General features: G+C 44.0%; 1 protein-coding gene across 1 annotated transcript in view; it reads left to right on the top strand.

Moving 5' to 3' along the window:
- Positions 1–2,911: 2,911 nt before the first annotated feature.
- Positions 2,912–24,503, top strand: part of DTNB (dystrobrevin beta) — a gene marked incomplete at its 3' end in the record, with an annotated part of 190,990 nt that continues 169,398 nt past the window's right edge. Inside the window, 2 exon segments of the mRNA XM_080914824.1 lie at positions 2,912–3,102; positions 20,968–21,035. Of these exon segments, the coding sequence (XP_080770950.1) occupies positions 20,969–21,035 (67 nt within the window). The 5' untranslated portion in view covers positions 2,912–3,102; position 20,968.

The raw sequence follows: 24,503 nt of genomic DNA on the forward strand, positions 1-24,503 counted from the left end.
GATAATGAGATACACCTACATTTTCTTCCCAGAAGTTTTTAGTTTTAGCTCTTACATTTAAATTGTTGAAACCCTGACTCCCAGTACCCCAGTATCTGTCTTTGGGGACGGGGCCTTTAAAGCACTGATTAACCTAACATGTGGTTATTAGTGGTGAGCCCTATGCAGTATGCCCAGTGTCTCTAAAAGAGAACAGGACACAGACACACAGAAGGGAAAGCATCATGTGGCAATGGCCACCTTCAAGCCAGAAAGGGCTAACTGCACCCAACTCTGGCAATGCCTTCATCTTATAAACTATTTTTATCCTTTGCTGGTATTTTCTCTCTATGATTTCTATAAAATGCTGCAGCAGGCTTGCCTAGATTTGGAAGTTTCTCTTAGAAGTTTGACACCAACTAGTTTTTGTTAACAGGTCTCATGATAAAGTATTCTGCAAAGAAAAGTGTTGGAGATTGGTTCTAATGCTTTGATTCAATTGGGAATCCGTGTCTCCAAACGCTAAAGGTCCTTGTCTCATTTGGCTTTTGATCGATCCATAAAGATGCCAGTGGCCAATGGTTGAGCAAAGGGAGACAGGGCAGAATCCTTAGAGTTGTGTGGGCTAGGATACAGTGGGGAAGAGATGCAGATTCACCATGGAAGGGATGGGATGAATGATCTAGGAGCTGGAGCCAACCAGTCATGTGAGATTTCAGGTGAGTGGCCATTGGCCACTTCCCTGGCTGACTCTAGGGTAGCGGGGGAACTTTTAGAGTACCCAGCCTTTGAGGTAGCCAAGGCATCTTAAAATTGACTGGTGTGTGTGTGTGCGTGTGCGTGTGCGTGTGTGTGTACACGCGCAGCAGGATGATACGTGAATGCAGGCTTTGGAGTGGAGGTGTGTCCTGAAGCAGAGTATAATACTATTACATGCACAGAAGGGTCTAGTAATAAGAGGATTCCCAAATGGATGATGACAGGATGAAATCCTTCATTACTGTGGTAAAGAGTCACAGCCATGGGTGGACCAGCTGCTGAAGAGGTGTGCGTGGGACTTTTGAGGACATTTATGATGGAGAACACTGAGGGAGCAGTAGCTGGAGCAGAATCTTCCTTCCTAGGCGAACACTAGAGATGACGTAGGAAAAAAGACACCTAGGAAAGACATTGATAACCTTAAAACATGAGCTGGAAAATGGGTGAATAAGTTTGAAAGGTGTTGTGAGGATGTGAGGTGATGAACTGCAAGAGACAAAAAGCTGCTAATACAAGTGTAAATTAGTGAGTTTTAGAGAAGTTTGTAATAGCCTACTTCAAATTTGAGATATGATTGGAGGCAATAAGATCTAAGAAATAATATGTTTATTCATTTACTTTGGCAGTGGCTCATCCTGCAGCCCAGGCTGGCCTGGGATTCACTTCGTAGCTCAGCATGGCCTCATGCTCAGGGCCATCCTTCTGCCTCAGCCTTCTGAGTGCTAAGAATTACAGGTGTTTGAGGCACCATGCTGTGTTTCATACTCTACCTCTTTCCAACAGAGTCAATGTTTTCACCCATCAGTGCCTGCCTCCTAGCAGGAGCTCAGTTCATGGTGAGAAACTATATCTTTTGACATAGTCTGAGTATCCTTACATGGTTTGAGCAGTCACCACCCAGCAACCAGTGAGTTTCCTCCAACACGAAAAACAGTCACAAGATTCAAGTGTGAAAAGTAATGTATCCTTCTGCCCCCCCCCCCAACCCTCACTTTTTTAAAGTTATCAGCACAGCACTGCCTTCACCATAGGGATTTAAAAATAGATTGTGAGAAGAGGAGGAAAAGGGTGTTCTAGAGGCAGGCTGCCAGTCTGATGGAAGCAGGTGGCATGATCTGCCTTTCCATAAGGTGCCAGAAAAGCATCAAAAAGCATCCCTAAAGCACACAGGCCTGGAGTTGCTTCCCTTCACACATGCACATTCACATGGGCCAAAAGCCTAATAGATCATACTGTTGTCTTAACGTTGAGGGAAAACAATTGATCTTCTGAGCCATTAAAAGAAGACTTCGATGTCCCTAAAGAGTTTGGGAAGGATTGGGGGGCAATACGAGGGACTGGAGAGATAGCTCAGCATTTAAGAGCACTTGCTCTGTTATCAGAGGATCTGGGTTAGATTCACCAGCATCCACATGTCATTTTGTCACTTCGCAGTTCCAGGGGATCCAAAACACTCTTCTAGCTTCCGGGGAGCACTCGCCGGTGCACACATATTGCAGCCCAAACACTCATACATGAAATAAAAATAAGCCCTTTAAAAATGATATATGAGTTGGTAATAAATAGATACATAGATAAATAAACGAAGCTTTCTCGCCTCTGTTCCTTTGCTCAAGCTGTTCAATGTCCAATTACTCCCACTTTCAGGAACTACAGAGCAACTAAGCGGGAAGTAATCTGTCCCTCCTCATCCTCTCACTGCATCCGGCTGTGGCTTGGCTTTTCGAAGAGGACCGGACTCCCTAAGTTATGCGCTCTTGGGGCCGTGACCCAGATCGTGTCTACCGGGCACGGAGTTAGTGCTCAGCAAGCCTGCTGAGGCGGTGTGGAAAGTCACTCGGGGGAGGACCCCGCGCTCGAGGCGCGGGTGGATGATTCACCGGGTATTTCTTCGCATTCCTTACGGTTCAGTCACGTCGGCGCAGCACCCAGCCGCCCGGCAGCTACCTGTGGAGTGGAAGCGCACCTCCGCCTCCGCCTCCGCCTCCGCGGCCAGCGATCCCCAGAGGCCCGGAGGGGGCGCGTAAACCCGCGGGAGGGCACTCGGCCGCCTCCCCGCCTCCTCTCGCGGCGGAAGCCCCGCCCCTCCGCGCGTGCCCGCCCCTCCGCGCGCGCCCGCCCTCGCCCTCGCCCTCGCGCCCTCGCGCCGGGGGCGGGCTCGCTGCGCGTGCCGGGCGGGGAAGCGGCGCGAGCCGGCGCTGGGAACGTTCGCCGCGGGGGCGGCTCCGGGGCCTGAGTGGGCGCCGCCGCCTCAGTCGCTGCCGCTGCTTCAGCCGCCTCAACCGAGGGGGCCGGGTCGGAGGTGGCTGCGGCCGCCGGAGAGCCACGCGACGGCCCCTCAGCTCCGGCCGGGAAGCGAGCCAGGTGGGGAGTCCTCCGGGGCTGGAGGAGCGAGAAGGAGGGCTGCGGGGTGGCGGAGCGCGCGGCCCTGGAGCGGCGACCCTAGGGAGGCAGCACGCCGGGCCGGGGAGGGCTCTCTGGTCACCGGCGCGCGCGGGGGGCCGCGGAGCGCAGAGCCGGGCTGCGCGCGCTGCTGATGCAGCCTGAGCCGGACTCGCGGGGAGGAGGCTCCGCGTTAGGTGCTGAAGGGGGCGAAGGCGGCAGGTCCTGGCAGAGGGCAGGTGAGGTAGGCAGGCCCTGGCAGAGGGAAGGGAATTCATTCAGGATCAGTCTCCCGAGGCTCCCGGTGGACGAACCTGTCCACTCAGGTCACCTCTGATGAGCACATTGTCCCGGGAAGAGGGAGGATGCGGCTGACGAATGCTGTTAAATTCCTGTGTCAGGCCTTGGGGAATCAGGGAGACCTTCCAGCATTCTCTGCAAGCGTTTATTGATTAGGTATGGAGCAGGAGAGATCCGCGGTCAGCGCCCGGGTCACGACTTGATCACTCTCAGCCATCATTTATTTGCTGTTGAAGTGCTGACAGTTCGGCCGTGAAAGTATGCACACACAATGTAAAGCGCTCTGTTTTATGTGTCTTGTTCTGTTCACTTCAGGTCTCTTTAGGATTTTGCCAGCCCTGGGAAACCAGAGCTGTAAGTTGTTTGGTTTGTGGAGAAAGTAAGATACTCGAGGAAAGCTGGTGGGAGCTATTGAGAACAGATTTGGAGGGTCTTACTGACATTTGGGGGGGGGGGGAGAAATTTGGAAGGAGAATCTTGCCTTCCCAACTAGAATTAAGCTCCGTGCCTGTTTTCTGCTCAGTCAGTCCTCAGGATGTGGCTTGGATCCCGGCAGCCCTACCAATGGATGCCCACTGAAGGAGTGGATGGAGGGAGCAGGGGTTTGATACATCTTATATGGAATAGTGTCAGTCTCTGTAGAGTTAGGGACGCTCTCTGGACTTCCTTTGGTCCTCGGATTCTCTTTTCTTCGTCTTTCCAGGTAACCCAGGGTTTTAGGTGCTGGTAGTTGAACAGTGGCTTAGGTGGTCGACTCTGGTGGCTTGTGGCAATTCTTCATCCACGTGGTTCTTGCGTGTTGTGCTCCAGGAGCTTGTTCTTGGGGTGGTTGCTTGAAATCAGGTCTGGTCCTTCTCTCATTGGCTTCCCCCCCACCCCCAGTCATTTGAAGAGGACCGGAGGGTGCTTTTGCCTCGAGAACACTTTATAATTTCTATCCTGCCTCACGGATCTTGGTTCTGACGTGAGAGAATGCTTATGTCTCTAAAGTTCTATAAGGGCTTGAGTTCTGTCCTCTGCCTTGCTTGGACTCTCCTGCCCCAGGCTGCTGCTTCCTTTCCCTGGCTTGCAGTGCCTGTTGGATTACTTTGCTTGCCAAATTAAAACTTGACCTTTTATGTGTTCTCCGAGGATTTTTATCAGACTTAAGTGGAACTGCATCTGAAGAGGTTATACAGTCAAGATGGTGCTGGCAGGGTCTTTCTGTTCACTGAATTTTGTCCAGGAGACAGCATTTCTACTTACAGTTAAAATATTATAGTGTATAGGATTTCCAGTTACCATTTATTTCATGACTTCAGATGTTAACATATCCTACCCCTAGTCTCTTCATATAAAAAAAATAAGAGCAATATTAATCCAAATTTGTTCTTGCATGTATAGTAGGCCTTGAAGTACATTCATTTAGTTTATTTTAATTAGTATCTGCACTTTAGGGTGCAACCATTAAGTCTCTCTTAATTTTTTGTTTTGGGGTGCTTATGTGGCTTTGCAAATTTGGGTGCCTTATTTCAGGCACTTCTAATATTTTATTTAGATATTTAATTTACATTTATTTGAAAATAAACCCTGCACCCCCATTTTTTGAAGCAGAGTTTTGCTGAGTAGCCCCAGCTGGCTTGGTACTTGATATTCTGTAGTCTAAATAAGCTGACTTTGAACTTGTGGCTATCCTTCTGTTAGTGCCTCTTGTGAACCACCATGCTTGGTGAAAACAAACTTTTTGTTTGTTTGCTTGTTTGTTTTAAAGATAGAGTCTTTCTATGTCATTCTGACTGCATACTGAGTTGGGTGTTTTGAACAAAACTGTATGTATTGTTGGGTGTGATGGCACATGTCTTTAGATTGAAGTCCTTAGGAGGCAGAGGCAAGCTGATCACTTCAAGGTGGGCTAGAGTTACATAGGAAGACACTGTTTCAACAACAACAACATAAAAGCAAAACAAAGTAACAAAAGTCCCCCCCCCCCAGAAAACAGACTAAGAATAAAAGGAAAACTATGTATACTTTGTAACCTATCCCAATCAAAATATATACATTTGTATTACCAGAAAGGTTAACGCTTTCTGTCTTGGGAACAACCCCTCCCCTCCGTTTTGCTGCCTGCTCTGGGTGTTATTTGAACTGGAGTCTCCGTCCCTGGCAGCTCCTGGAGCTGCAGTAGTTTGTGCGGCTCAGAATGCACATTTGCACCTTGACGTGCCTGCTCCTTTTTCTACTGCAATTACCAGTTTGTTGTTTTCTTCCCAGGCCTTTTTCTATGCTTTTTTTTTTTTTTTTTGAACTTATGGCTATCCTTCTGTTAGTGCCTCTTGTGAACCACCATGCTTGGTGAAATATGTGTATGTGATATGTGGGAGTGTCCACATGGTATCCATGTACCATATATGTGTGCACATGTCTGTGAAAGCCCAAAGTTGACACTGGAGGCTTAAGTTGCTCTTTTACTTATTATTTAAGTTAAGCCTCCTCCTGAACCTGGAGCTGGGGAATTTGGCTAGTCCAGCCAGTTAGCTTGCTCTGATGACTCCCTGCCTGTCTCTAGAGTGCCGGCATTGTAGGTGGCTGCTATACCTGCATGGCTTACATATGGGTTCTAGAGATTTGAACTCCAGTCCTTACATTTGGGTGCCAAGTGCTTTATCCACTGAGTCATCTCCAGTTCTCTGTGCATTTTACTATAGCGTTCTGTCCCAGTTGCTCTGTAGCCCCCCCCCCCCCGCATATTATTTTTGAGATTTTCTTTTCATGTTGGAACACAAGGTCTGAGTTGTCTTTACTGTGTGATTTCTTAGTAGTATGTAGTGTACTACTGTACTTAGTATATTTAAGCCTCTCTTCTTATTGGCAGTGAATGGAAAGCCTCCAGTCTGAGGCTTTTCTTAAAAACAAAAATGTTGTATTTGTCATAAATATATGAGAACTTTTTTCTAAGTGGCTGTTTGTGTTCAGAAAACAGTTCTCAAGCTGGTGATGTGGCCTGGCAGGTAAAGGCGCTGCTAATTCTGATGACCTTAGTTCAAAAATATTTCTTTATGTTAGGCTACGAATTATATTTTCTGGTTTCTTTTCCTTGGTAATATGCATTTATGGTTCTTCTATACCTGCTTATGGACTGATGACTTCTTTTCTTTTAGCAACAAATAATACTCCAGTCAGTGGAAATATCAGTTTGTTTGTTCATTCATCTCGTGAAAGGTTTTGGTAATTTTGAATAAAACTGTTTCAGTCTTCTGTGTGCATGTTTTCTATAGACATACTTTTTTTTTCAACCCACTTGAATAAGTTATGAGTACAACAGTAGATCAGAATATGCCAGATCGAATAAATGTTTGGCTGTATATGCCAGATCAAATATATATTTGGCTGTGTGGGAAACTGCCAAGCAGGCTTCCAAAGTGACTACCATTTTGCATTGGCAATAAGTTTTAACATTTATGTCCAAGTGTCCCTGAATGTACATGTGAAATCAGTTTTGTCTTGCTATGAACTTATTCACTACCTGGGCTGAATTAATACTCAGTTACTGCTGTCCTGGCTGGCTCTTAGCATGGTTTCTCTCCATGCATTTTGAAATTTTGTCTTACGGATTCATTCTACTCTGAATGTCTTTTACTTTCTTGCTTCTATACTCACCCTTTTTGCCTATTATATGTGGGATTTTAGGTGTTCAGCTGTCCTGCAGGGGTCTCAGTCTAGAATCAGATATAATTGAGGGTTAAGTGTCTGTCCTTATAGATGTATGTTGTGGTTTAATTCCTGGCCATGAGTATTTGCACCTTCACACTTTTCTAAGCCCAAACCATTACATAAACTAAATTCTAGGCAGAGACTAGCAGTGCCTTTTAAGCTTCTTTTCAGCTCCAGTCTTATCCCTGTTCTTCAACACTGAGTTTGGCTTAGATGCCTTGTTCTCTACACCTGCCTTTGTTTAGAATCATATTCCCCGCAGGAGGTGCCAGTTCTAGACTCAGAATCCAGCCAGCCTGTAACTTTCTCCTGCTCATAATTATGTCTCTTGTGGTGTTCCTGATGGAGCACTGGAAGATTCTCCTGTGGTGTTCCTGATGGAGCACTGGAAGGTTCTCCTGTGGTGTTCCCAATGGAGCACTGGAAGGTTCTCCTGTGGTGTTCCTGATGGAGCACTGGAAGGTTCTCCTGTGGTGTTCCTGATGGAGCACTGGAAGGTTCTCCTGTGGTGTTCCTGATGGAGCACTGGAAGGTTCTCCTGTGGTGTTCCTGATGGAGCACTGGAAGGTTCTCCTGTGGTGTTCCTGATGGAGCACTGGAAGGCTCTCTGGTAGGTTCCTGGTAGAGCACTGGAAGGTTCTCTGGTGGTGTTCCCGATGGAGCACTGGAAGGTTCTCCTGTTGTGTTCCTGATAGAGCACTGGAAGGTTCTCCTGTGGTGTTCCCAATGGAGCACTGGAAGGTTCTGTGGTGTTTCTGATGGAGCACTGGAAGGTTCTCCTGTGGTGTTCCTGAAAGAGCACTGGGAGGTTCTGTGGTGTTTCTGATGGAGCACTGGAAGGTTCTCCTGTGGTGTTTCTGATGGAGCACTGGAAGGTTCTCCTGTGGTGTTCCCAATGGAGCACTGGAAGGTTCTCCTGTTGTGTTCCTGATAGAGCACTGGAAGGTTCTCCTGTGGTGTTCCTGATAGAGCACTGGAAGGTTCTCCTGTGGTGTTCCTGATAGAGCACTGGAAGGTTCTCCTGTGGTGTTCCTGATGAAGCACTGGAAGGTTCTCCTGTGGTGTTCCCAATGGAGCACTGGAAGGTTCTCCTGTTGTGTTCCTGATAGAGCACTGGAAGGTTCTCCTGTGGTGTTTCTGATGGAGCACTGGAAGGTTCTCCTGTGGTGTTTCTGATGAAGCACTGGAAGGTTCTCCTGTGGTGTTCCTGATGAAGCACTGGAAGGTTCTCTGGTAGTGTTCCCGATGGAGCACTGGAAGGTTCTCTTGTTTTTAAGCTTTTTGATTTCTATTAACTTTTTTTTTTTTCATTGATTTGAAGCAAAGAGCTTGCAGCTAGGTGTCTTCTATACTGAATAGAGAGGTCTGAATTGATCTTATGGTCTTACCACTGTCGTCTTCTTCTTCTTGTCCCTTCATGAGTTGTCAACAAGAGTTGACAAAGGGCACTAATTTTTTTTTCCTGAGTAGAAATACTTTCAATATTTTGCTAGTAGCTGTAATTTTTTCAATTAAAAATTTAAAATTCACTTTATATGCTGCTCACTGTAATACTTGCTGAAGCTTTTTGATTGATGCTTCTTGTCAATTTAAGGATGTTTCTTTTGTTTGTTTTTGCTTTGTATTTTTACTGAGTGTTGAATTTTATCAATGTTGTATTTTTGGCATTTGTTGAAGTGATGTTTATTTTTCTTTTCTTTTAGTATGGTAGAAATAGGGTAGAGTGTTCGGTCTGGAGAGGTGGTTCAGTGGGTAAGAAAACTAGCTGCTCATCTCAAATACCTGTATTTGATTCTGAACACTGTCATAACTCATAACCATTTGTAACCCCAGTCAGGGCATCCAGCACTTTCTTCTGGCCTCTGTGAGTCCTGGGCAGGTGAATGGCACATAGACATACATGTAGACAAGATAGCCATATACATAAAAATAAAAACAAAATAAAAAAATTAAAAGGAATAAGATGGACCACTTTGGGTTGTGATAAATGAAAAACATGTGTACAGTTTAATTTTTTTTCTTTGCACAGAATCTCAGCTTGTGAGTAATGGCTGGCAGAACTCAGTATGTAAGCCAGGCTGGCTTCATTTCATGGCAGTTCTCCTGCCTCAGCCATCCAAAGGCTGGTATTACCAGTGTTTGGTACCCTGCTTAGTTACGTCAAGTTATTCTTATGTTTTCTGAGACAGAGTCCCGTGTTTGGGAGATGGCCTTGAACTTCTGATTCTTTTACCTCCTAATTGCTGGTATTACAGATTTGATTACACTAAGCCTGGTTTATGCAGTGTTGTTGGGACTCAGGGCTAGTAAACACTAAGTATTTCCTGCATGCTGGCTCAAGCACTGCCGTAGAGCTGCATTTCCAGCCCCTTGATCTTGAATTTATGTGTATTACTAACACTGTTTGTAAATTAAAACAGGACTGGAAGGCTGTGATAGTCAGGCTGTCGTTGGAGTGCCTGATAGCTGACATTTGTTAGGCTTTCAGGTTGTGTGTGAGGCATTTTGCGTGAGTTGTTTGCTAGTTAGCTTAGCCCTGTTAAGGTTAAGTTCAGCTGTCCAAAGCTCTGTGTGGTTGTAGAGTATGTTACTGAATGTTTTTTTTTAAATTGGGACACAGAGAATGCTTTCATATTTGTTACAAGAAGATATCTAGAGTTTTAAATTTATTTTCCCTGGCATCCCTTTTAATCTGAAAGAGAAAAGAATAAGTTAGAGGAAGGGCATTTGAGAATTTTCCTGAAATGAGCAAGGGAGTTAGGTTTTATTATTTTTCTTTTTATTAAAGGTGAATTTGACTGTATTAGTTGCAGTCTGAGCTTAGACCTACCTCAGAGAAGTCTGACTGATTTTGCAGGAGACTGTGTATTTGCACATGGCTTTTCCAGAGTGCTTTGTGTGTGCCTGTGCCTCTGCTTGTGTGTGCTAGTGCATGTGGAGGCAAGAGGACAAGCTGAGATGTTGGGGCACCATTCACCTTGGTCTTTGAGCTAGCTTCTCTTACTGGCTTCAGCTTGCAAATTTGGCTTGAGAGCACTGCAGAACTACCGTCTCTGCCTCCTCAGGGCTGAGATTATAACAGCTTCTCACTAAGCCTGGTTGATTAATTTACTTATCTCTTTGCTTATGTATATGCGGTATGTGTATATGTGTGTATGTGGAAGTGGGAAACTGACTGATGTGTCCTATCTTCCTTGAGTTCTTCTCTGCCTTACATACTGCAGACAGGTCTCTCACTTGAATCCAGAGTTTGCTGATTTAGCTAACTTAGCAACTTAGCTTGCTCTGGGGAGCCCCATCTTATGAGTGTAGGCTGCAAGGGCCATTTCACATTAAGGTGAGGGCTTCACATCATTGAACTTCCCATCTAGCCCCCAGGAACTTTTTATAATACCACTTATTTTTTTTAAGATTTATTTTATTATATATAAGTACACTGTAGCTGTCTTCAGACACACCAGAAGAGGTCATCAGATCCTATTACAGATGGTTGTGAGCCACCATGTGGTTGTTGGGATTTGAACTCAGGACCTTTGGAAGAGCAGTCAGTGCTCTTAACCACTGAGCCATCTCTCCAGCCCACCCCCCACCCCCTCACCCCAGGAACTTTTTAAACCATGGGTCATGAATTCAGATCTAGGTGCCTGCAAGGCAAGTGCAGAGCCAGCTCCATGGCCTATATCTGAATGCTTTGATGTAACAGAGATTCAAAGGTTAAGAAACTGACAAACCAATTCAAAGGAGAGGAAGGCTCTTTTCACACTTCCCGCAGTTTCCAGATGTGCTGGAAACATTTCCAAAGCAGTCTCTTCCTCTGCTGTAGTCTGCATGCTGTGGCAGTTACTCAGCCTCTGCCCACAGAGCGTGTCCAGCATGAACAGACAGGAGGATTCTCGCTGCCCTCTCTGCCACATCTCATCTAGGGCACCACTGTCTTGGGGATTTCTCTACTTTTTCATTTACTCCTGTTTGCTTTGCAGAGGGTGATATTATGGTGATGTAATAATATCATGGACTAACAGTATTGTTTATGCATCGTACAATGGGATGGAGAGGGAGAGCTTACAGCCACATCATTGGCTACCTAAAGTAATTGGTTCATAATCTTAGGTCTTACTCTCCTCAGCTAGTTATAACATCCACAGTCCTGACTTGCTCCTAAGGCCCATCTAGCATAGGCCTGACTTCTCATTCTAGGTTTCTTTTGTTTGTTTTTTGAGACAGGTTAGGTCTTGATGTATTGCCAGGCTGACCCTGAACCCAGCATCCTTTCGTTTCAGCCCCCTATGTGCTGGGATTCCAGGCAAAGCATACACACCAGGCTGTTTCATTCTAAGAGCTGTCACTTCTTCCAAAATTGAGAAGTGACAGGCATGGGAAAAGGTGCTGTAGACAGGGTAACAGGCAAATTAGACAGTTAAGTTTTATTAATGAGTATCTATTATCCATTGACACTTCATCTGTATATCTGATGACAGGACTTGGTGGCATGTGCTAGGGGAGCGGGGCTGATGGTGGCGATGCCTCAGCCTACGGAGATGATTCTCCTTGTTTGTCTGCTTAAACTGTTCAGATGTACTGAGCCTATCTCTGTCAGGCTCAGTGGGCTTTCAGAATCGAAGGAAATGAACCTTGCTAAATAGATGGCTGGCTTAACAGAATTCCTGCAGAGAAATTGCAGGGTGGATTTCTGGTGAAGTCACTATGCAAGCATACTTGTAGAACAAGGAAAAACAGAGTGGACGGTGATCCGATCAGATTGGTGTAGAATCAGCCAAAAGCAACCAAACATGCCATGTAATGATATGCTGACTATATTATGCCTTAAGGTGATATTATGGGGATATTAATATCATAGACTAACAGTATTATTTATGTATTTTATTTTTATTTATTTGTTTATTTTTTAAGACAGGGTTTCTCTGTGTATCCCTGGAATTAGCTCTGTGGACTGGGCTAGCCTCAGACTCACAGAGCTCCACCTGCCTCTGTTTCCTTAGGGTTCAAGGCATGCAACACCACCTCCTGGCTTCCATATGAACTTTCAGTGTGCTTTCTTGCTATTCTGTTTTCCTAAGATACATGAATATGTTGCTTTAAGTATTGCAGCACCAAAAGCCAGGCAATGTTGCTTCCTCCCTGTAACACTAGTGCTTGAGAGACTAAACTAGGAAGAGGTCAGCCTGGGCTACATCTAGAGTTCCACACCACTTCAGACCTGTGCTACAGAATGGGAAGTCAGTTCACTCTTACTTTTCTCTCTGTTCTGGGGATCAGACTCAGTAACCAGAGCTTTTACTCACTGAGCCATCTGGCTGACCTGATTTTTTTTTTTTTTTTTTTTTAATTTCTGCTTGTTTTCACTTCTTTATAACTTTGCAGAGTAGTTAGTTTTGATAAAATTCAACTAAGACTTTTTTTTTATCTTATGAGTTGTTGTTTTGGTGTTCTGTGTAAAAACTTGTTCCCTCAGTTTGGCTTTGGGCCAAGAATATTAAACAGCCTCATCTAGGAACTCAGAGTTTCAGCTCTAAGATTTAAGATACTTTGTTTGTGTTTCACACCTAGGACTCTTGTCTCTTACACTTTGTAGGCTGAGCCTGTGTTATGTCTTTAGTCTGAGTGGAAAGAAGCTCCTGCCTGGAGAGCAGACAGGTTTATGTGGATGTAGCCAGTGAGCATGCTTCTTTGTGTGCCTGCAGGATGAACTACAGGAAAGAGAGGGTGGGGAGTCCTGAGATCAGGAGGCCATAGAATTTTTTTTTGTTGTTCGTTCATCTGGATGAAGGTTTTGGCAGTAGAAATGGGAAAAGGGGGTGGGGGTTGGATAGGAGAGTGATTGGGAGGAAGGAAATGGCAGGGTTTGAAGTCAGAGTCATCTTGTGACAAGGAAGATAGAGAGGTATTGGTTATCTTTAGATGGTGTGGCTAAGAAAAGGCAGAATTCCAGGAATCCAAGTGGAAGTCAGTAGAAAGGTGAGCTCATGTTCATGCATATTAATGCTCAAGGTCCTGTCTCTATGGCAGGGTACAGGGAAGGTGTAAGGTCAGCTGTGGTGGTAGTAGGTTCTTGTTGGGTCTAGAGCTGTTGAAAGCCTGAGTACAGAGATACAGATAATAGCACCCATAAAGTACTAGCCCCGGGGAAGTAGTTGACATACTCATAAGTTTGGACTTGAGGTAATCTGAGTCATAAGCGTGGTTGAATGCACAGGTATCTGAATTTCTGCAGGAGCTCATTCTAGGCAAGGTTGTGAATGCCAGCATTTTGTTTAGGAGCTGATCCCAGGAAAAACTTGGATAGAGAGGAGCAAGATAGGAAATAAGGGGTTGACTATCCATATTAGTGGTCGAGTAGCTGTGGGCCAGGTATCCCAGAGTGGACGAGGCAGCAGTGGCCCTTCTGTGTGTCCCCATCAGCCGGGTAAGAGTGTTTTCAGGCAGTAGATTTACAGTGTTTCAGGCCTGCCCTGAAGGAAGTAAGATTCCAGAGTTTAGGCGGGGGAGGGGAGAAGCAGCTGCTGCCAGTCTAGGATGCAACGACTTGTTAAAGTGTAGGTGGTGTAGGGGATAAGGGAACTCTGACACCTCCTTTCATACCTTCTCACAGTCCCAGCCTCTCCCACTCATTTTCTGTAGAACATCACTTAAGCATTGTGTTTCAGGCTTACTGGAGCCATTCCACAGCACAGCGGGATTGGCTCCTGGTGTTCATGAGCCAGCGCCCTGTATCTTATCAGCGTATACTGGGCCTCCAAGTTCAACACTCTCAAGATCCTTTCCCAGATATATCTTGCAGTTACTCCAGGCTCAGCAGATGTTTGTTGGTTGAATTACTCTCCTCTCCCTAACATATAAGCTCACTGATTGTAATGACAATACCACACAGGTGGGGGATGCTGGTAATTAGGAGGCTGTGTGTGTCAGGGCAGAAACACATGGGAAATCTACAGACTTGAGGAACTGTAAACAGAGCGCTGACCCTCTATGGTAACACTGGCCTCTTATTTTTTTTAAATGATTTATTTATTTTTATTGTGTTTTGTGTTTAATGATTTATTTATTGCATTGTGTTTTGCCTGCATTTATGTGTGCATGAGGCTGTTGGATCCTCTGGAACTGGAGTTATAGGCAGTTGTGAGCTGTCATGTGCTGGGAATTAAATCCTGGTCCCCTGGAAGAAGAGCTGGTTCTCTTAACTGCTGAGCCATCTTTCCAGCCTTGGCCTCTTGCTCTTACTCAAGAGGCAGGGTTAGGTCTTGGAAGATAAGCATCTTTCAGGACATATCCCAGCCCAAGGGTTTGCCTGTTTCAGCAGGAAGGCTGTCATCTTGTAGCAAGAGGGTCAGAGCTCTGTTTATAGTTTCTCAAGTCTATAGATTAATTGAGTGCCTAACACACACAGCCTCTTGATCACCCGCACTCCCCTGCTTGGGGAATGTTCATTAGAATCAGTAAGCCTATACCGACTCATTGTTTACTCCCCAATCTCTTGTTGGTTTGAACAGGGCACAATGGCATGTACCAGCCATTACCAGACTGAATAGTTTCTTGGCACAAGTACTCCTCTGTGTCCATTGGATTCATTGCCCACCTTCACTCTAGAGTCACCGTCTTACTTGTTTGTAGTTTGCATTTTCATGGGTGTTGCATAATTGCAATGGTGTTTTTTGTTCTTTTCAGATTGGTTTTTGACAGGGTTTCATTTAGCCCAGGCTGGCCTTCAATGTACTCTGTGCTGGGATTTCAGGTGCTTAGCACCACTCCTGGCTCCAGATGGCTCATTTCCCTTAGTAATTTGCACTTAAGTTTTCCTCAGTGTTTTAATGGCTTTGTGGCTCACTCCTTTCTAGAACTGAATAGTTTACCTCTTCACCTACTGAAGGCCAGTGTGGTTGTTTTCAGGATTTGGCAATCATGACTAAAGCTACTATAACATCTGGGTGCAGTTTTTTGGGTAGATGTACCTTTTCACCATCTCTGCCTAAATGCTGAGGATTGTATGATAACAGTACATCTTACATCTTGCTATGTGAGAATCTGGCCAGCTGCCTGAAGTGGCCGGACCTGTTGCTTCACATTCTTACTAGTGCATGGTATGGTCTGTTCTTCACTTTGACTATTTTCATAGTCGCCTAGTGGTATCTTGTTTTAATTTTCTGTGTGTGCTTGTGTGAGTGTGCCAGTGCATGGGGACATGTCTGTGGAGGCCAGAGGCCCTTTTGTTGTTGTTGCTATTTTTGTTTTGTTTCTTGAGATAGGGTCTCTTGTGTAGCCTCGGCTGGCCTAGAACTCTCTGTGTAGGCTGTGTGTGTTAGGCACTCAATTAATCTACAGACTTGAGAAACTATAAACAGAGCTCTGACCCTCTTGCTACAAGATGACAGCCTTCCTGCCGAAACAGGCAAACCAAGTTGCCCTCAAACTCATAGAGATCCACCTGTCTCTGCCTCCTCAGCACTGGGATTAAAAGTGTGCACCAGGTTCAGTAAGAGGCCGTCTCAAAGGATTAAGATTGAGAGTGATAGAGCTAGACACCTGATGTCTGCTAGCCTCTGTACAAGTGTGTGCAGAGAGTTATGCCATACATATATATACTGTGCAGATACACACACACACACACACACACACACAGAGAGACACAGAGAGAGACACACACACACACAGAATATCATTGTCACCTGGGTGTGTTGGCCCACACCTGTAGTCTCAGCACTTGGGAGGCTGAGTTGAAGCAGGAGGATTACCGGATTACCATAGATAGAGGCCAGGACAGGACTGGACTACCTAGTTGATTGAGTTCCAAACCAATCTATAGTATGAGACCCTATCTGGGAAAACCAAAGAGAATCTTCATCATAACCTTAGGCTCGTTGTTTTCTCCTGTGATTTCTAAGAGTTGTATAGTTTTATGTTTTTAAATTAGGGCACTTTGAGTTAATTTTTGTGACAGGTATAAAGTCTGCTGGTTTAAAATAATGTTTGTGCATTTATACATTCTTTTTTTTAACTTTTCATGCATTTTTATATATTACAATCTCAATCCACACACCATATATACAATAAGATTACACCCAGTAGACAAAGATACAAACTACCTGTCCATATGAGATAAAGACTTATAGAATCCCTTTACATATTTATATCTACCTATGTCCGATTACAGCCACCAGGATCTAAGTCGGCTTTCCCCGGCTCCATCTCAATTTTCTCAGTCTCTGTTCATCTTCATTTTCCTATCTTTCTTCACCGCCCTCTTTACTGTTCAATCACTTAGACACTCATTCTTACAATAACCCTATTGAGAGGACCACTTTTCTCCGTTGGATCCCTTTTGACAGTGTGAGTCTTGAAACTGGCACTGTCTGGCTTCAGTTTGTATTTTTATTATTATTTTTAAATATCATCTTGGCTATTCTTAGTTTTTTGTGTAGAGATTGGGATGAGTTTGTTGGTGTTTACAAAGTAACTTCCTCAGAGTATTGCTGGGAATTTTCAGACTCTATAGATTGAGTTTAAAGGAACTGGCATCTTGATAATGTCTTATTATAAACATGGAATCTCAGTAATTTAGTTTTATGTTGATTTTTTTCCCACCAGTTTTACAGGTTTTTTTTTTCACATAGGTCTTATACCTGTTTTGCTATATTTTCACAAAATATTTATATCTTGAGGGATGATAATATAAGTGATATATTTTAATAATTATTTTATTAGATTTATTCACTTTTTATTATATATATGAGTGTTTTGCTTGTATGCATGTGTGCCACATATATTATTGTTGCTCATGGGGGTCAGAAGAGGGCATCAGATCCCCTGGAATTGGGATTTTGTTTGGTTGTGAGCCACCGTGTGGGCACTGTGTGGGCACTGGGCATCAAACCTAGGTCTTCTGTAAGAGCCACATGTGCTGCTCTTCACCCTGAGTCATCTCTCCAGTACCTATATTTTTATTTTTTAATGTAGCATCAAAAAGTTATTATTTCAAATTTCAGTGTGTTGATACTACACAGGAAATGGATAGGCTTTTGTCTGTTGATTTTTGTGTATTGATCATTAACCTTGTTGTAATAGCTTATTAATTGGCAGATTTGGGAAATTCTATTGAGTCCTCCCCATAGGCGAACGCGGAGGTCAAGGTGTACAAGGACAGTTTTGTTTCTTCCCTCTCGTTTCCTTTTCCCTTCATAGTTTTAACTCTGATAGGTTTCTGCACCAGCTGCTTTTCCTGCTTCTGTTGCTGTCAGTGTGAGCTTGCCTGTGAGCAGGGTAGGAGGGGATGCAGGAGGAGAGGAGAAGTAGCTGGGGATTTCTTCCACTCTAGCTCATCTTGCTCCTCTGCAAGCTAACTAGAGGGCTTTCCTGGGTGATTTTTTTTTTTTAAGCATGTGATACAAGGCTTTAGTTGGGGAGCCTGGCAGTTTGTAGTTCAGGCCTGGGGCTCCGAGAGTGTTAAGCCCTCGTTGGGTGGTCTCTCTCTAGTCCACCTGCTCAGGCTTACTTTACGTGTCTCCCATGGCTCCATATGCATTAGTTTGCATTTAGTCATTGTGTGCTCAGTGACTGAGGTGGTTATATTCTCACCCCAAATTCCAGGATCCAGACCTCCAGTCATCTACTGCAGCTGTCTGTTGCCTTATGGGAGTGTTCAGCCAGCTGAGGGAATTCTCCAGGGAAAGGTGCAGCTGTGACAATACAGAGAGCTGTATTTCCAGCAAGAGGAAAGTAACCGAGCCACCCAGGGAAGGGGTGGTGGAGAGAGAGAGAGAGGGAGGGAGGGAGAGAGGGAGAGAGGGAGGGGGAGGGAAAGGGAGAGGGAGGGAGAGAAGGAGAGAGAGGGAGGGAGAGAGAGAGGGAGAGTGTGAGAGAGAGAGGGAGAGAGAGAGGGAGAGAGAGAGAGAGAGGAGCGCGAGCATGGTTTCTTTCATGATTCTACAAGGAATTGATGTTGGGTGTCTTACTTCCTCCCTGAACCTGGAGCTCACTGATTGGCTAGGCTGGCATGCTATTGAGCTGCTGAGATCAGTTTATCTCCCCCCACCCCCACCTCTCATTAGCATTAGGGATGACTGGTGCACACCACCACTTCTGGCCTTTTTTATGTGGGTGTGGGGATCTGAACTTAGGTCATTACATTTCTGCAGCAAGTAGGCTATTCATTTAGCTATGTCTTCAGCTCCTGCCTCATTCTTTTTAAAACCTCTGAGGTTTATACTGTTTGCTTCTGTGCTAGGCTGTCAAAGCATTTTCATAGAAGGTTTCATCTTTTCTTCTCCATTAACATCTCTTCCTTTCCTCCTGGGTTTTCTTCTCTTTCATTTGTAAACAAAACAAATAAAAGCTGGATGCATTACTTACTTGTCTTGTTGATGAGACAGATACACAAAACAATGTAAGAAAGGGTTTCTTTTGGCTCAGGATTTGAGGATCCAGTCCATAGTGGCTACTGGAGCTTGAGGCAGAAACAAAGGCACTTGGTATGATTGTTTTCATTTTGACAACAGGGATGTACTAGCCTAACTGTAGTCAGAATGTAGTAATCCAGTGTTAATGATTGCTATAAATAAGGTGGGCAAACTTTTTCTTAAATTTTACTTCAGACTTTTCAGGCCAGAAGTTCTCTGTGGCATGCACTGCAGGCTGCCATTATTTTGTGAGTATAGAAATTCTGCCCCAGATGATAACACAGGAGTGAAACCAGGCATGAAAATACATGCCTATAATCCCACCACTGAGGCAGAAGGGTTAGGAATTGGAGGTCTTCCTAAGCTGTTTAGCAAGTTTGAGGCTAGCATGGACTACATGAGACCAGGTCTAGCCCTCATACCCACTCCTAAGAAGAAAAGGAAATAGAACTGGAAGCCATGGCTGTGTTTCAAAACTCTTATTTGCAAAAGCAGATAGCAGGGCAGATTTGTCCAAGAAAGTGTAGTTCCTGTCCTTCACCAGCCACTCATTTTACATGCGGTTGTGGGTGCTGAAACTGCCTGGCAGTCCTTGCAGGGTGGTGGCCATCTAGATGACCTGGATATATTGTTTCCCAAGATGAATCTAAAAATGAAAATAAAATTTTAGAAAATTACCACTAAGAATCCAGCAATCTCTAGGAATTTGTTTTCTCTGCTTTGAGAAGGTTGATGTAAAGGAATACTAAAGTAGAGGCTGTAAGCTGGGAGATACATAAAGATCGTAAAGGTCTCTGTGGTTATTCGGTCGTGATCTGTATCAGCAGTTGTCTCTGGGAGAGATCAAGTCTGGGATAAGGGAGCAGCAAGCTTTTGAGTGGCCTCTTCCCTTGTAATCACTGGAATGAATTCCTGGTTTGTTTTGATTTGTTTTGTTTTTCAAATCCTATATTAGATTGCTTTTCTGTTCCTGGCGGCTTTTTTTGGCTTACTTTTTGTTCAAAATTCCTTTGACTTGGGGTAGATTGTAACCACTGTGTGTGTTGAAGCTTCTCCAATAACATTTCCATGACTTGGGATGGGGTCATTCTTGATCAAAATCTTAATTATGGAATGTTAAGGACTATATTTACATTTTTAAAGTTTCTTTGGGTTATAACTGAACTTGTTATAACCAGTCAGGCATCTTGCTGTAGTGAATATGCAGTTTATATAGTTGTCATTTAGTTTGTGATCATAAGATATTTGAGAATAGTTTGTACTAGTTTAATGTATAACAGTTTAATCATACTTGAGAGTGCTTTACAACAGTTTAATCTACTCAGGGTAATTATCTGGCTTACGTTCAGCAAAATTTGGCACAAATAGGTCTTTATAATGGGTTATATTCTAGCTTTTTAGACATTAAGGATTCAGATATTTGTAAATAAGTCACATGAAAAGTGTGTTCAAGATGTTGCAATGGCACTAATGTTGAGTTATGTGCCCTTCATCAAGTTAGCTTTCCCGGCCTCTGCTGCCTGCTCTGGGAAGCAGGCGCAGCGATAATCATAAAGCAGGCATCAGGCGTTACTTGTGGGGACTGAATAGATAAGAGAGGAATGCAGATGACAAAAGCTTGCAGAGTGTGTTCTCCAGGTCTGCTTTGAACTAGTAGACTCAACAATTCTCCTGTCTCAGCCTCTCAGGTAGTGGGACTTAACATTTGGTTCCACAGATATAAGGAGCTTTAACACCTGGTGGAAACTAAGTGTCAGCTTTCATTGCTATTAGTATGTGACAGAAAAATTCCTTTGAGGAGCTCTTTAGCTTGGGGATGAGTATCTTTTGTTAATGTAGTTCAACTTAAACCAGAAGATTTTATTTTTCTTTTTTGTGTGTAGATGAAAAACTCTTGTGTTCTTTATCATGGGCTTTCTCTTTTGTATCTGAAATCATATTTTAGTAATATATTAATACTTGCAAAACAGTGGTGGTAGAGGAAACTGTGTCACCATACTTAACATTCTGCAAAAAGAAAGAAAGAGAAAATGATCAACTTGGAAAAAAGCCATCCTCAGCCAAGCATGGCAGTGTATGCCTGTGATTCCAGCGCTCAGAAAGCTGGGGCAGGGCAGCTGCAAATTCAAGGCCAGTATGGGCTCTATTGTTAGTCTAGAGTAGCCTGAGAGCAAGGATGAGCCCCTTCTCTTAGAAAAAAGTCCTGTATTTTCAACCCAGGAAGTAAACATACCAGCTCCTCTAATATATTGATAGTTCAGTGTCTTTTGGAAGCTACCAGATAATGGGAGAATGGCTCGTGTTTCTTGGTGGGAGGGTCCCACTTTATTTTTGTCAATGTTCCTGTAGAAAGTGTACGTCATGGTGGTCTCCTGTAACTGTCACAGCTGAGCACTCAGTTGAGTCATCACATCATGCTTTGGCTCATTGTGTCTGTCTCCATCTCTAGGATGATCGAGGAAGGTGGGAACAAGCGGAAGACCATGGCGGAGAAGAGGCAGCTTTTCATAGAAATGCGTGAGTGTCCTGGGCTCACACATGTGGAATGCTGTGGGCTTTGTTGTTATTTTTATTAAGTGATTTTATACATTTTTGTTTGGTTTTTGTTTTTTGAGACAGTTTCTCTATGTATCTTGGTTGTCCTGGAACTCACTCTGTGGACCAGGTTGGCCTAGAATTTAGAGATCCGCCTGCCTCTGCCTTCCAAGTGCTGGGATTAAAGGTGTAGGTGTGCCACCACTGCCTGATGAAGCAGTAGTTCTATCAGTTAGAAATTGTCTGTTGGAAGCCTAAGGGAGGAATGGGAGTTGCAGAAGCATGAAATTGACTCACAGCTCATGAATTGACTTGAGACTTGAGTCGAGGTCTTTCTTTTCTCCACTCTCTTCCTTTCCCCCTTCCTTCCTTCCTTCCCTCCTTCCTATCCCTCCTCTCTCTCTAGGGTCTTATATAGTTCCCAGTCACTAGGAACTTGCTTGATACCCCAGGCTAGCCTTGAACTCACAGCTCTTGCCTGCTTCTGCCTCCCAGGTGCTTTGAATTGCTTTCTTAGTTAAGATCATAAAAAGCAAGGCAGACATGTTACATGGAATACCTGTGACTTTAAGTCACGCCTACTGATTAGAAATCTTTCTGCATCTGTTGTTATCATGGGCTCGCAGGTGGTGATAGTGGTTAATAATTAACATATTATATAAACTACCTTTTACTAGACACTAGACATACAGTAGAGAGAACTAAGCACTAGAACAATAGCACTGTTGGAAAACCAAAAAGAAAGAACTTTATTATGCACTTAAAAATCTCCCGTTAAAATTAAATTATGATATTAAAAACAAACAAACAAACAAAAAAAAAAACAAAAAAACAAAAGCCCGAAACATGGCCTGGAGGAATTGGGTGTTTCCTAGTATTTTGTTTTCTTTGACATGTAATACAGACCACCTCACACTTGCTGGGTCTCAGATTCCTGAATAGTATTGGTCTGAAATTAGTCTTTGTAAGTCTTGTAAAGACATTTTTATGAGTTCTAGTGCCAGGCGCCTGTCATGCTAGTGCTTGGAGGTGGGGCAGGAGGGCTACATAGTGAGACCCCATTTAACTGGGATGCCTATAATCCCAGCATTTGGAAGGCAGAATTAGGAGGATAGTAATTTTGAAGCCAAGCTAGGTTATGTGACTAGACCTTGTCTCACAGCAACTCAAAAACAGAGGCTGAAACAACACAAGAAGATCTAGGCCAGCTCTTGTGTGTTGTTTCCAGCAGGCTGTACCGGCTCATTGCTGTACCAGCTCGATGCTGTACTAGCTTGTTGATGCTGTCCCTGGTGGAATGTTTAGTTCACCTTTCTAGGGGTTGTCTTTTCTATTTAGTGACCCCCTACCTCTGTGTAGCCCTGTCCTGGAACTCTCTTTGTAGAGCAGACTGGCCTTGAACTTAGAGATCCACCTGCCTCTGCCTCAAGTGCTGGGATTAAAGGCCTGTGCCACCACCATCCTGTCTTTTTTCTTTTTCTTTTTCTTTTTCTTTTTCTTTTCTTTTCTTTTCTTTTTTTTTCTTTTCTTTTCTTTTCTTTTCTTTTCTTTCTTAAGGGCTAGGAATTGAACCCAGGACCTTGTACATGCTAGGAAAGAACTCTACCACTAAGATTAAACCCTAGATATGATGCTTTCTTGATAAAGCGAATCAGACTAAAAGGGAAAACAAAAGTGATTCCTGCAGGCCTGCACATTAAAAACAAACAAACAAACAAACAAACAAACAAAAAACATGGGGTAGGGGGATGGTGTTGACCCTGGGAATGATTGAAGACCTGCAAAGAACACACTCACTCTGATAGATAAACCTTGGATAAATGATCATTCTCTCTGTGTGGGCTTTTTACGCTTCCTCACTTTCTTTATAGAAGATGTTGTATTGGTTTCTACTCTGGGATGCCTTAGCCTCATTCTCAGCACCACCTAAGCTCTGGATGATGGATAGATAGATAGATGGATAGATGGATGGATGGATGGATGGATGGATGGACGGACGGACGGAGGGACGGACGGACGGACGGACGGACGGACAGACAGACAGACAGACAGACAGATAGATAGATAGATAGATAGGTAGGTAGGTAGGTCCCTATTGTTTAGCCTTAGTACACAGGAACATTTCTGAGGAGATAGATTGATTTAGATAACCTTCTTCAGTTTGTATTATTAGTCTTAATGCTTAACTTCCTATTTAGATAGCAATCCTGTTTTTCTAGACAAGGTCTGTGTAAGCCATGCTGCTGTCCTGTCTGCCTCCTAAGTGCTGAGGTTGCAGGCATGTGCCACTGTGCCCAGAGTAATTCTCCCCTTTCTTTCCCTTTTCTGGTTTTGCTTTGTTTGTGGTGCTGAGGCTCAAACCCAGGTCCTCTTGAATGACAGGCAAACAGTGTGGCACGGAGCCACACTTGGAGACCCCCTCTTTTTCATGACCTAGTGTGTGCTGAGCAGGATGTAAAGTGAGTAAGTTAAGAGGAAAAAAACCTTAAACGATATTTTAAAAAGATCTGATGCTGGGAGTATAGTGAGTGGCAGAATTCTTGTCTAGGGTCCCACGTTCAATCTTCAGAACCAAGAATGCGGTGAGGAAGCCCACATGACAGCCTTTGCCTCATCACGGGTCATTCTGTTTAACTTTTATACTTCAGTTTCAGTTTTGTTCTCTTTCTCTCTCTCTCTCTCTCTCTCTCTCTCTCTCTCTCTCTCTCTGTGTGTGTGTGTGTGTGTGTGTGTCTATGTTTAGGAACAGGTGCATGTGTCTTTAAATGTGCCCATGTGTAGAGGCCAGAGGTCAATCTTGGCTGCTGTTCCTTACTTTTGGCAGTCTTTCACTGGGATCTGAGGCTCAGAGATTATAGGCTAGCAGGCCAGGAAACCCAAGGATGCAGCTTTTCTCAGAATTACAGTAGTATGTGCCTCAGGCCTGGCATTTACTATGGATTCTAGGGATCTGAACTCTGGTCCTCATGTCTATGCAGCAAGCACTTACTGACATCTCCCTGGTAGAGCTTAGTCCTTTCTTACTGTTTCCTTCTTTCATGCTTCCCCTTGGGTGAATCACACTTTCCATTCCACAGTTCCTTTTACTCCATTGTGACTGAGATGCATTCTTTTTGGTCCCGCTAGAATTTTGTTACCCTACCAATTAAAACTAAACTCAAGCTTATTGACACTTATAATTTCCTTCCAAATTGTATAGGCCCTTTAGGTTATTGTAGACCACCTACTTTATAAAGTACATGCTGCCTTTTGAATCTTGTCTTTTAGAACTTTTATAACCAGCTTTTGGAAAATAGAGTCCATTTGGTTATTTTATTTTTCCTTGCCGTTTTAAAATATGCACACGTGTGTCTGTGTTGTGCTAGAAGAGGGCTTGGATTTCCTGGTGCAGTTGTTACACGGGGTTGTGAGCTACCTAATGTGGGTGCTGAGACCTGAACTCTGGATCTC

This window comes from Micromys minutus (genome assembly GCF_963924665.1).
Source record: "Micromys minutus genome assembly, chromosome: 1".
Taxonomy (NCBI): domain Eukaryota; kingdom Metazoa; phylum Chordata; class Mammalia; order Rodentia; family Muridae; genus Micromys; species Micromys minutus.